The sequence below is a fragment of the Camelina sativa genome, chromosome 14 (assembly GCF_000633955.1).
Source record: "Camelina sativa cultivar DH55 chromosome 14, Cs, whole genome shotgun sequence".
NCBI lineage: Eukaryota > Viridiplantae > Streptophyta > Magnoliopsida > Brassicales > Brassicaceae > Camelina > Camelina sativa.
Window position 1 is genome coordinate 11,119,059 of NC_025698.1, and position 11,864 is coordinate 11,130,922.

At 33.1% G+C, this 11,864-nt stretch overlaps 3 protein-coding genes across 4 annotated transcripts; all 3 read right to left on the reverse strand.

Moving 5' to 3' along the window:
• Positions 2,071-2,646, reverse strand: LOC104740951. The gene has a single exon (XM_010461700.2). The coding sequence runs from the start codon at positions 2,558-2,560 to the stop codon at positions 2,117-2,119; it is 444 nt and encodes a 147-aa protein (XP_010460002.1). The 5' UTR covers positions 2,561-2,646; the 3' UTR covers positions 2,071-2,116.
• On the reverse strand, positions 3,482-4,498 carry LOC104740952 (blue copper protein-like). The gene is made up of 2 exons (XM_010461701.2): positions 4,269-4,498; positions 3,482-3,951 (listed from the first exon to the last, which is right to left on the reverse strand). The coding sequence occupies exons 1-2, from the start codon at positions 4,420-4,422 to the stop codon at positions 3,575-3,577; spliced, it is 531 nt and encodes a 176-aa protein (XP_010460003.1). The 5' UTR covers positions 4,423-4,498; the 3' UTR covers positions 3,482-3,574.
• LOC104740953 (transcription factor bHLH94-like) lies at positions 8,196-10,815 on the reverse strand. 2 transcript variants are annotated; one of them, XM_010461702.2, is made up of 3 exons: positions 9,987-10,813; positions 9,039-9,437; positions 8,196-8,425 (listed from the first exon to the last, which is right to left on the reverse strand). In XM_010461702.2, exons 1-3 carry the CDS (start codon positions 10,422-10,424, stop codon positions 8,339-8,341), a joined length of 924 nt encoding a protein of 307 aa, XP_010460004.1. In that variant the 5' UTR covers positions 10,425-10,813; the 3' UTR covers positions 8,196-8,338. The 2 variants fall into 2 exon arrangements, with proteins under 2 accessions (XP_010460004.1, XP_019091544.1); XM_019235999.1 differs by lacking the exon at positions 8,196-8,425 and having other exon boundaries at positions 8,689-9,437; positions 9,987-10,815.

Here is an 11,864-nt window from a genome sequence, read left to right on the forward strand (position 1 = left end):
TTTTTTTTTTTTTTTTTTTTTTTGAACGAAATCAAATAACATGTATTCGAAAGTTTAAAATAGTGACGATTGCAATTTCAACGGATTAATCTGTCTGTATACTCAATTATTTTATTTTTAGACTACACACTGGATTTATGTTTTATAGAATTATATATAAATATATAATGATATAATACAAAGAGAAAATTCCATAAAGATATACCAACTATATTATCTATAACAAATAATTTAGAGTATTTTTATGAAATTTTTCCTCATACAAATATTTGTATACTAAGTGATGACTCATATACCACTTTTTAACTTTTCATGTGTTTAAACATGATTTTATTATCCTTTCACCATCAAACATTAATCAAAAATTACTTTACGTTTTTTTGTTTTTGAAAAGTGATTCCGCAATTTAATATTTATTTTTTGAAACGGAGTGCTGTGTTTATTATGTCAGCAATTGGAATGAAATTCGAATGATATCTAATTCTCTCTTAAGGCAAGCTATAAATCAGCTGAAAATTGAATTGGGTATAAATAGCAAGCATTATAGGAATTAGAGAAATAAAGATGAACATGCATGATGGAAGAAGATGCTAGGAAAATAATTTTGTTCACTCATTCTTCTTGAATATCTGTGAACAAGTTCATTATTTTCATATGGGATAAAAGGTCTCCGGTGGGTTTTCATATTTTCCCGGAGATATTTTGGGTCACATAAGACCACATTCATACTCCCACGATGGGAGATCTACCCATATATTCCGGGATGTTCCCAATATCTATGGGTTCGTGTTTTTTTTTAATTAACTTGTTTTCAAAATAAATTAGATATTCGCTAGGATTGACAAAAGTTGAATAACCTCGTGTAGTTTATTCTTCCATGTCATTCGAATCCAATGTAAATGTTCAAAAACAATATGGTCTTCGACCGTTGTGCCAGACATATATGAAATCATATAGTATTATTGATAATATCGGTATATTATATGTTAAGAAATCGATAATGATAACAATAACATATAATAAAATCATCAACTAGGTAAAATCTCATGAACAATGTCATGTTTAAAAAATTGACGATGTGCAAGAAATATCAACTAAACAAAACATGCGTTACATAACTTACAAAATAGCCAATAAGGTCCATTTTGTATCGACATGGTACGGACTACGGAGAAAACTAGAAGAATCATATAACACGTCACGTGGGTAAGAACAAACAGTCACAGAAAGAGAGAATGTACGTTCGTGGAAAGTGTGGCTGAGTCATCAGATCACTTGCTCAGAGACATGAACTGGCCACTTCAGTTGTATGTGATCTGTGTACAACCCACTAACTCGGTCTTTTAACATTTAGCCACCACAATGCATGAATCAAATCTCTTGTTTTAAAACATTAAAACAGTAGTTATTATTAATAGCATCCCATGGTCAACGTAACAAGTAGGTTTTAAGGTAAGATTAGTGAATTGTGATCAAGCGTTCCAAGTTCCAAGTAAATTACAAATACTTTATTAGGTTTCTTGGATACTACAAATATGAAAAAAAGTTACATGGTTCCGCTTGTGCGGATTATATGAATGGAATTAGTACCGTTTCAAGTAATTTAATTGCATTTATGTAAATATTATGGTAAGCTACTTATTAAAATTAGACCAGCTGTAATACCAAACCTGAATGAATGAAGCACGACACGTCTTTGTCCTCTAACCGTACATTAATTGTATCTGCCAGATGTGTAATGTCATGTGCTAGCTAACCAATCACAGCCTTCGTCTGCATTCTCTGTTTTTTTGTTCTTTTCTTAGGTCTCACATTTTATTCATATCAAATTACGAAAACACACCGTAAATAAATCTCATTCTCCGGTGAAATTCAAGAGATTTAAATCAACTTCTTCGTATATCCTTTAGAATATTTTTTAAAAAATCTTTCTAGTATGTAAATAAACTTTTTTAAATAATTATAACTTAGATAATCTTGTAGGTTTTTTTTATAAGAAAGTGATTATTTTTTTACTCTGTATTCTATTTGTCAAGATTTTTCACTCTGTATTTTTAAGGGTGAAGAAACAGAGAAGAACAAAATTAATATATTAAACCAAAAATGTGGTAAATAATTACAGAAATAATCTAGAGAGGAAGCTTTGTTTCTTGACAGGCTTCTTCTTCTTCTTCTTATTAACAACGATCTCACTATATCTATTTTGCAAAGGAGATCGACAAGAAGAGACAGAAGAGTAATAAGAAGAGATAACCGTCGAAGAATAATCTGATTCTGAGTCTGAAGAAGCAGAGGAGCAAGAAGACACCGTCTTAGCCAAAGAAGATGCGCTCATGCTTGAACTATAGTCATGGAAATCGCTAGACAACTTGGAGAGACTCTCGTGGAGACAAAGGGAACAGATTCCACGAGATTGTCTGTGCTTCGGATGTTTCTTGCATGAGTAAACGTAGTCTGAAGATGAATCTGATCTCTGCTTCACCGTATGATTCTTAGGTTTTGAGTCTGTTGTTCTCATTGATCTTCTGTTTCTGCTACTGATGAGGAAAACGTTTGCCATTGTTGAAGTTGTGGTGACCTGATTTGTTTTTCTTTTTCTTTCCTTCTTGCCGTTTCGTGTGAGTTTGTAGTGTTCATTTATAGGTGCTTGCCTCGCTGGTTATGATCTTTATTTGGTGTTTCCGAGATATTTCTTTACTTATTTTTTTCATAAAAGCCAAAACAAAAATAATAAGTGGCCACGCCGGTTCATATTTATGTTATTTTATTTTCATATATAAAATATTCATTCGACGTAGTTATGGAAAAAAAGACAATTAAATGGAAAGAAAATGAAAATGTTAGGTCACTCTTACAAAATGTCGACCAAAGTGGTTATCAAAATATAATATCGACAAAAAGTACATAATGGTTATGTTCTCAGACCAATCATATAAGTAGATAGACACACAGTACAGTGTGCTTGTTATTAACTTGATAACGTTAAAAAAACAAAAACAAAATTTGTAATGAATCGAATTCCAAATAAGTTCGGTATTCAAAGAATTGAGTTTTTTTTTTTAATACAGTTTAACATGTATACGTTTGCCAAAATAAACTCATGGTTGAAATCCTCAAATCGGATTTGAACTCTGATCAAAACTTATATAGTGTATATTACTCCACTCGAAATAAAAAATCAATATATTATATCCCACTCGAAATCTCCGTCAATTGATCACCACACATCTATTTGGTAAAAACAAAAAATATTAGTGTGTTGTTACGTCGGTTCGAGGAGAGATCTGGAGTGGTTATAATGTTTCATTAAAATGGACGGCTTAGATGTGCGAGAGATCTTGTGGGATCCGACTAATTTGGTACCAGACGGTAGATGTGATGCTTTACGCGTATCATACTCTATTACTCTCCTCATACTCTCATAGTACAACGCGTGTCATACTCTATTACTCTCCTCATACAGACACATGTCAATCGTTTATTTTGCTCGGTTCAAATTTTAGTATTGTTTTTGTTTGTTTGAAAGATAACTAACATACACGTACACATACAACAGAGTTTCACTTTCAACTAATTAAGGCAAAGCCAAAGCATAAAAAACAACGGCCCAAGTTGCAACCAAAGCCCCTAATGGGCAGGACACGGCCCAACCTGCACAAGGAATAGCCTGAGTAGTAGTGGGGTTGTAACCACCACCTCCGGTGAAAGAGGTTGGTGTGGTGGTGCCACCGCCTACACCGTTTGACGTGGTCGATGCCACGGTGATTGCTAGCTTCATACCGCCCGTGCAATGGCCGGGGATTCCACAGATGAAGTAGCGAGGACCAGTGGTCGTGAGAGATATGGTCGTGGTTCCACTGCTGTCAGATGTAATGGAGTTCCCTAAAGTGCAACTCTTGTAGTCATTCTCGCTCACTTCATCCACAGTGTGACCCGCACCGTAGGTAAACACTGAGTGAAACCATTGTGTAACAATATTAATGCTATCGTTTTGTAAGATTTTTCGTTTCACATTATCATTCTATGCAAACAATAATGTCAATCATCATTTTATGCAAAATATAATCTCATCAAAATCATTTTATCATGTCATTAATATTAGGCTGAATTAGGGTATTTTTTTTCTTGGCGTTTCATTTTGTCGCAAATAAATAAATATATGTGTGCATAGAAGAGGTAATTATATATGAGACATATTTTTGTCCAAAAAAAAGAGAGTCATATATAGTATTTATAATTCTCGAGAGAGTTAAGAGATGATGAATCACCGATGGTATCGCCGACAGCGAAGCTCTTTCCGGTGGTGAGAGGAGTATAGTCAGTGCCAAGGGACCAATTCACGGTAAGAGTGGCGGATGAGGCAGGTGCCACCATATAAAAGAACAGGCCTAGGAGGGCAAGGCAACCAAGAAGTGTGCTCATATTGTTTTCTACCCTTTGTTTATAAATATAAGAGAATACTATTTTATGACAATTTCTTGGGACTTATACATGTTTGGTAGGGTGTGTGTTTAGTTGGAGTTAATTTAGTCGACTTATAAAGGGATTAAACTCATGATTAAGGTTTGGACTTCCGGATATTCTCGAAAAAACGCTTTTTAATATTTTATTTCATAAAACTTTTTTATCGACCACAATTTTACACACACTTACACCAACGCCCAAATAAAAAATCTACGTACATGAAGTATATGATATATCAGGTTAGTTGATATTCTAATTAATTTTAACTTTAAACTTGGGGAATTTAAAAGAAATCGGAAATGGCATCAGAGACATAGGAAGGCATTTTTCAAAAATTTATAGCTTGTTTATAGACTAAAAAAAATCATAATTCCTTCAAATTAAGTAATTAACCTCTTAAGATAATTCTTATTTTTTGTCTTTAACAATAGTTCTTAGTTTATACAGTAGTTTTTACGTTCGGTTTAATAGGAAAAGAAAAAAAATAGAAAAAATTGGTACATCATAAGGGAGAACTCATGGGATAGCGTCACAGCTTCACAATGATTATATGTATGGACTACATCAAAAAGCAGGTGGAACTTCCGTTCCAAACAATAAGCCAAGCGAATTAGATATCTATATCTATGTATAATGGCCCAATCATTATTAGCTAGACTATGGTCTTTTATGACTTGTATAACTCTTTTTTTGTCAACAAAATTTTATTTGATTAAACTAACAAATGCATGATTCATCGATAAGGAATGAAGAGACATGCTTCAGGCTTACTCAACCTACAATCTAAGGTAATCAAAAGGTCTATATGTGGTAAGTAGTCTTGAGAAAACATATGATCGAGACACCACAACTGATGATGTGTATATATATATTATGGATGGATCCATATTCATAAATATGTTTTCTAACTAAAAAGCAATTGTCGATACTATATTTTAGGGGTAATTTTACCGTTATAAATGAAAATATGATAAACAATTCGACATGACTGGACTATAAAAACAGAAATTTTAGGTGTTTTTGAACATAATCAAAGACATGATACAGCATTACAGCTGGTGCAACCCAACCTGGGAATCCAACAAGGTAACAAACTTGTATCAAGTTATATATACAAGAATCCCTATATACAATGGAAAGAGTGATGAAATGCTTAATGCGTAGTTCCATACACTAACCAACTAATTTGGAACAATAATTCACGTCCTAAAAGGCCAAGATATTAGACCCATTTAAGCGAATCATGGTGCAAGCCGTTGAGAAGATATCAAAGAAACCATATATGTATGTATATGTTGATTTCCAATTAACTTCCTATTATTTTTCTTCCCAAGTTTTTATTATCATTTGTAATATATTTCGAAATTCCTTTCCACCATTACTTTTCCTAAAAAGACTAACTAATGCAAATTATGCAATCAGCTAGAGTTGAATTTCTCAAATTTAAATAATTTCGACATCTGAAAATTTGTCCATATTATGATTTTATGGACTTTTTCCATGCCCATTTTGTGTTTTAAGAGATAGTGGATGAATGCAGCTAGAAATACAATAAACAAAAGAAATCTAAATACCTTTTAACAAAAAGATGAAGAGAAAGCTGCAAGATAGTGTGAATCTAAGCTCAAAACATAAAAAGCTGCTGAAGAGAACAGTCAGCTATATTTGAGGTGTTTTCTTATTCAGAAATAGTGAAAAGCTTTTCACACATAAGATGTTTGAATTATATCTATAGGCTAGGTCAAAAACAAAATTCATTATAGGCTTTACTTTTCTACCTTTATTTTTTCTTCTTCTAATAATATGCTTTCTTCTTTCTTTTCCTTTTTATCTTGATCTATTGAGTCTTCATTTCTTTTGATGGGTCTTCATGATAAGACAATGATCATCATCTCTCTTCTACCATGAATCCCACGTACCGCTGATTTTGCGTTCCAATTGTAACTTCACAAAAGATTACGTATTTTTTTTTTCTCTTTTTTTTTTACCCTTTTGTTTTACATGATATACATATTATGTAGAAATTATATTTATTTTTACTCTATATAATACAAACGGAAGACATGATTGTTCGTGAAAGTCCTATTGTAACTATTTTTCAATTTTGATTAATAATTAGTTTTTTTTGGAAGGATCAAATTAATTTCCTTTTCTTTTAGTTTTATTTTTAACTCTATAAGCATCTCCATCCATGGATTTTAATATAAGTTTCTTACAAATAAAAATCATGCAAATATTATTATTTAATTTGATGAGTTTCTTAAATATTGTAATAACTCTCTCCAAAATTTCAAACCTCTTACTTAAGAAACTTTAAACCAATAGATATCATTAATCAGGCTTTACGTGAATAATTGTGATGGAAGGAATCCCAATTCACTGCAAGGGTTGACACCGTTTTGACGGATTCTTTGATTACGTCGGAGTTGTTAATTCATTGTCAGGTTGATGGCTCGTGGAAAGCCACAGAACCACATTCAGGGTTAGGATGGTGGTGTGGTGATGGTGAGAATCAGACTTTGGTAACGGGTGTCAAATGTTAACGTTGCAGTGCATCCCCACTTCATTCAGAGTTAGAAGCATTATTATGGGCGATGGAGTGTATCCGTTCCAGGGAGATTGATTGCCGGAGATTCGAGACGGATTCTGCAGAGTTATTAGCGATGGTGCAAGCTCCGGAAGAGTGGCCGGTTTTCTCAACGCTTCTGGAGGAGTTTCAGGTGCTTAGTGCCTCATTGCCTCCTTTCACCCTTATCAAGATCCCAAGGACATCAAATGTGAAGGCTGATTGCTTAGCTCGTTCTTCTAAAGTGTTAGTTTCAGAATCGTTTTTTGTAAACAATTTTCCTCCAGTTTGGGCAACCAATCGAGGAGTTTTATTTTAATTAATTAATATGAGGTTAAAAAAAAAAACTTTAAACTATATTTAAGAAACTCAAACAATTTTTTATTAATAATTTTTCTTTTTTTACTCTAAGAAATTTATGTTAAGAAACCTCGATGGAGATTATCTAAGAAACTTAACTTTTGATATTTTCTTTGAATTTTTTTGGTATCATATTCTTAGCTTAGCTATGTCGTTTATGTTGGATAATTACATGTTAGATAAAGCGAACTGGTTGTTTAATGAGGATGATTATCCACTTTAAATCTAAGGTTTAAACTTTGAACTATACAAAACTATGTGTATTGAAGATATTAGTTTGAGTTTTGGAGGGTTTTAGTGGGTTTCTAAGTTGTCCAATGTCCATCATATATATGGTTCATATCTCGAGGTGAATATGGTTTTGATTTTTCCACGAATAGTTAGTTATACATGTGTGTTATGGTCGGCTAAATGTTTTTTTCTATAAAGATGCAACCTATATATATCAACACAAATAACTTAAATGTTGTCAAAAAAAACAAACCAAACAACACATAACTTTTTTTTTCGGGTTTCTAATTTCTAGATAAATATAATTTGTTCTCATTCAAATAATTTTAGTGATTAAAGGGTTAAAGGAACCCACAAACTTTAAAAGTTCTAGAAAAAGACGAATTCCTTTTGGAAATAGATCCATAAATTAATCATTATACTTTCGATATATATAGATCATTACACACACAACCCTAAAGAGCAAAGAACATTGTGAAGTACATTTGGCGTAGAATACAGCTATTAGCGCCCAATGTCACCTACTTACCGACTTAACCCTTTTTTCATCCAACCTTATTGTTTTTTCCAGATATCTATAACAGTTGATTCATTACGGCGACAAAAATGCAACTTACATAAAGAGAAACAGTGACGAAAAAAAAATACACAAATTAGAAAATTTATTTTAATTATTTTTATAAAAAAACATAAAAACTAATTAATCTATTTGCTGACTTATGACTCTTCTTGAATCCTCCTTATTGTTTGATTTAAAGCTGTTGCAATGTCGTCCACGGTAGTCAGTTGGCTTCCTTCTTCAACCTGAACCAACCATTTCTTCTTATGAAATATAGCTATATAAAGATTCCTAAAAAAAGGTTGAGACTGGGACAAAAATAATTTCATTACAAAATACCAATTTGCTTAAAATTGGGCTTATGAATATCTCCTGAACAAGTGGTGGCCTCACTTCGTTGTCCGTACATATTTCATCGACAATTCTACGACCACCAAGCATATATCCACAGTAGTATACAACACCACGTATACGATAGATACACGCATCTTGATATTTTGTTTTTTTTTAGGTTGGTCCCCTGAATCTTACAGGTACCATTAAGATACGCAATTTTTGTGTCTAAAATAAAATGATGATTACGAGTTTGACCCACAACTATTGAGGCCCCATGCCCTAAGTACCCAAACGAAGTAAGCAAAAACAAAGAGAATGATTTTAATTTTTATTCGCAACCTTTTTAAAGCCCAGACACAACCACAACTAGTACTAATCCAATTTTTTTCCCCCAACAATAAGAGACAAAAAATTAAATCAACAAAGTGAAACCATATGCACCACACAGTCATTAATCACTTTAATCTCATGATTACCCCAAAAGCAAACAAAGTAATGATGAGAAGTTGAAAATGTACGTACCTTGACGCTGATGGAGTAGAGAATGGAGTTCTGGTGAGTGGTGACATTGAGATGAAGAAGAGTGAGCCTTAAGCTTTGTAAAGAAGTTACGAGTTTGATAAGCTGCCTTGGTTTCTTCTTCGCCAATATCTTGATGTTCGCGTGGCTCTCAGCCACCGTCACCTCTATCTCCGCCGATGAAGATGAGCTTCTCGGTACTTCTGATAACTTTGTAGAGAATTGAGGGAAGCTGAAGAAATCTGAGAAGGGACCCGCCAACGAGCTAGTGCTAGTCTTGGCTCCTTCTACATCATGGGTCGTGGAGGTGGTCGTGGTTCTCTTAGGCCCCATAGATTGTAAGATATGCTCTAGCTCTTTCACGTAGTTTATAGCTCCCCCTACTATCGACGCCTGATCTCCCTTTACCACCAAAAACCCGTTCAAATCAGATACATATGTGTGTAGTTTATAAAAGATTGAAAAAATTATTGGATATGTACGTATACACACGTATCACACTAGTTGCATACAAGTTAATTAAGAAATTGTATTAAAACATCCCAATATTCTCAATCATATTGATTCTAGTTTTTGGTATCACAGAATTATTTATATTAAAAATATTTTAAATATGTAGCAGATAAGTTTAGTATGTAATAGATAAACGCATCACCTCTTGCATATAAGTTTACGGTTGATTCTTGTTGATGAATTGTATAAAAACATCAATATATTCTTAATCATCCTCATGGTATTCCGTTTTGTTAGTATATCTAAAGAATGAGTTTTAGTTTATTAAGTTTAAAGAAGCCTGAAACACGCAAAACTGTGTACTATAGGACTCTAGGCCAATGAAGTAAAACAAAGACACAAACATTTGAAATATCAATTACTTAAGAAAAAGATCCTGACTAAATGATATATATATAGTATGCACATGAGGAATTAAAGACTGAATTAGTAAATTACCCTTTGAGCGTACGACGATGGCATTAGAGAACGGAGCACGGCGAGGTACTCGTTCATCTGTTTCCGACGATTTCTCTCGACGGCGATATGAGTCATTCTCTGGTTCTCGATCTCTTCCTTGTTCTTGCTGTTTCTTGTTCTCCTCCTCTTCCTCCGCTGCTGCAGAGGAGGATGATGCTCCACATCATTGGCGGGAAGACCAAGCTCTTCTACCAATGAAGGGATTAATAAAGGGTGTTGATGATAGTCTCGCCATTGACGATCTTCGTCTTTACCGTGTTCCACAAAGCTCTGTTCGTGACATGACTTATCAATGTTGTGCTTCGTATCTTGAGCTACTAATTCTTCTTGAGAGTACAAGTCGTGGAACATAAAATCTTTACAGTTGGAGAGGTATCCGAATGGACCTTGCGGGTATACCATAGCCGCTAAGGGCATTTTTAAGCCGGAGACTGATGAAAAGATATATTCAAAATATGAAGAAAAAAAAAACTGATTTGAGACCGTCAAAAAAAAAAAGGGATTTGAGAAATCGAGAGAGAAAGAGAGAAGGAGAGAAAACAAAATTTAGACAGGAAGTGTTTGTCGCTCTCCTTTTTGTCTCGAGGGGGAAATAAAGGCAAAAAGGGTTAAGCCCACTAAAGGAAACTAACCTTGGTATTAATTATATGAAGATTCTTTTAAAATTCATTCGACAAAATATTAAACTCTCAAAAACTCACCGGCATGGAGGAAGAATAGGAGAGTGAATCTTTAACAAAAAACAAAAAAAGATAGGAGAGTGAAAGAGGAAATATGAAGATCAAACAAAGTGGTGTGTTTATTTATTGGGGGACTCTTCAGAGAAGCTTTGTAATTAAAGCTATAAGGCTAATTGTTATATATTTTTTAGAAGCTCAGAACAGTTGACCCAAAATTAAAGCTCCCAAAGAGTACAATTGTAATAATCCCAATATGGAAATAACTTCTTCATACTTAAGTTAGACGTTAAAAAAAAAGGTTTGAATTGTATTTATAAAAAGCTAAATTTGATTGCTGTCAAAAAAAAAAACACTAAATTTGATTATATTGTAATTATATTACTAAAATGTTATTTTGTGGAACTATTTTCTAAACCAATTAGTAGATTTAACTCCTTCATTCACAATAAAATAAAAATAAATAATTTATTAAGAAATGGTAAAAGCTGATATAGTGGGAAGTGATTTTTATTGACGTGCATGCGAGTGCAAGTAAACTGGTGCTGCTGGTCATCATAACCAGTTCAAATATTTTCCAGTTTTTTCCTAATAGTGACGCCTTTAAATATGGCACAACATCAATTAAAAAAAAACATCAGTTCGTTAGTGTTAATATATGTCATGTTGCGGAGTAACGATTTCTCCAAAAAGAATCAAGACGTGCAATTCTACTAAATTCCTTTTGAATTAAAATTTTTGGTGATAGTGGCTAGCTATATGATAAAAGGAAAAGAGGAAAAAAAAAACGGAAAGGTTCATTTGAACAATATAAAATTTTCAAACATTCTATGCTTAATCACCATAGAAAATTATTTGATCTTCATTTGACGAAAATAAAAATTTTGCATTTACATTTTGTACCAATTTTGGGTTTAAAATTCTACTGTTCGAGAAATTACCATAGAATATCTATGCATTTCCATGGAATCAGATACACTAATCAGCTTGAGTTTATGGTTACTAATTACTATTTAGAGATCCATAGAGAGGTATAGAGACATGTATACATACAGAGACAAGTTCGCACGTGGGATAGTAGTAGACCGGTCCACAAGACCAAATAATCTGTTTGCAGGCTTGGGTCGTCAGGTTACACTCAAGTTCGATTTAAATTGAAACAAAATAACGTATATCTATA

What these genes read in the sequence shown, in the direction of transcription:
- LOC104740951 (XM_010461700.2), bottom strand. Translation starts at nt 2,560, where the DNA reads ATGGCAAACGTTTTCCTCATCAGTAGCAGAAACAGAAGATCAATGAGA.
- LOC104740952 (XM_010461701.2), bottom strand. Translation starts at nt 4,422, where the DNA reads ATGAGCACACTTCTTGGTTGCCTTGCCCTCCTAGGCCTGTTCTTTTAT. An exon ending in CGCTGTCGGCGATACCATCG is followed by an intron (nt 3,952 to 4,268) that starts GTGATTCATCAT and finishes GGTTTCACTCAG; the next exon opens with TGTTTACCTACGGTGCGGGT.
- LOC104740953 (XM_019235999.1), bottom strand. Translation starts at nt 10,424, where the DNA reads ATGCCCTTAGCGGCTATGGTATACCCGCAAGGTCCATTCGGATACCTC. An exon ending in CATCGTCGTACGCTCAAAGG is followed by an intron (nt 9,438 to 9,986) that starts GTAATTTACTAA and finishes TTGGTGGTAAAG; the next exon opens with GGAGATCAGGCGTCGATAGT.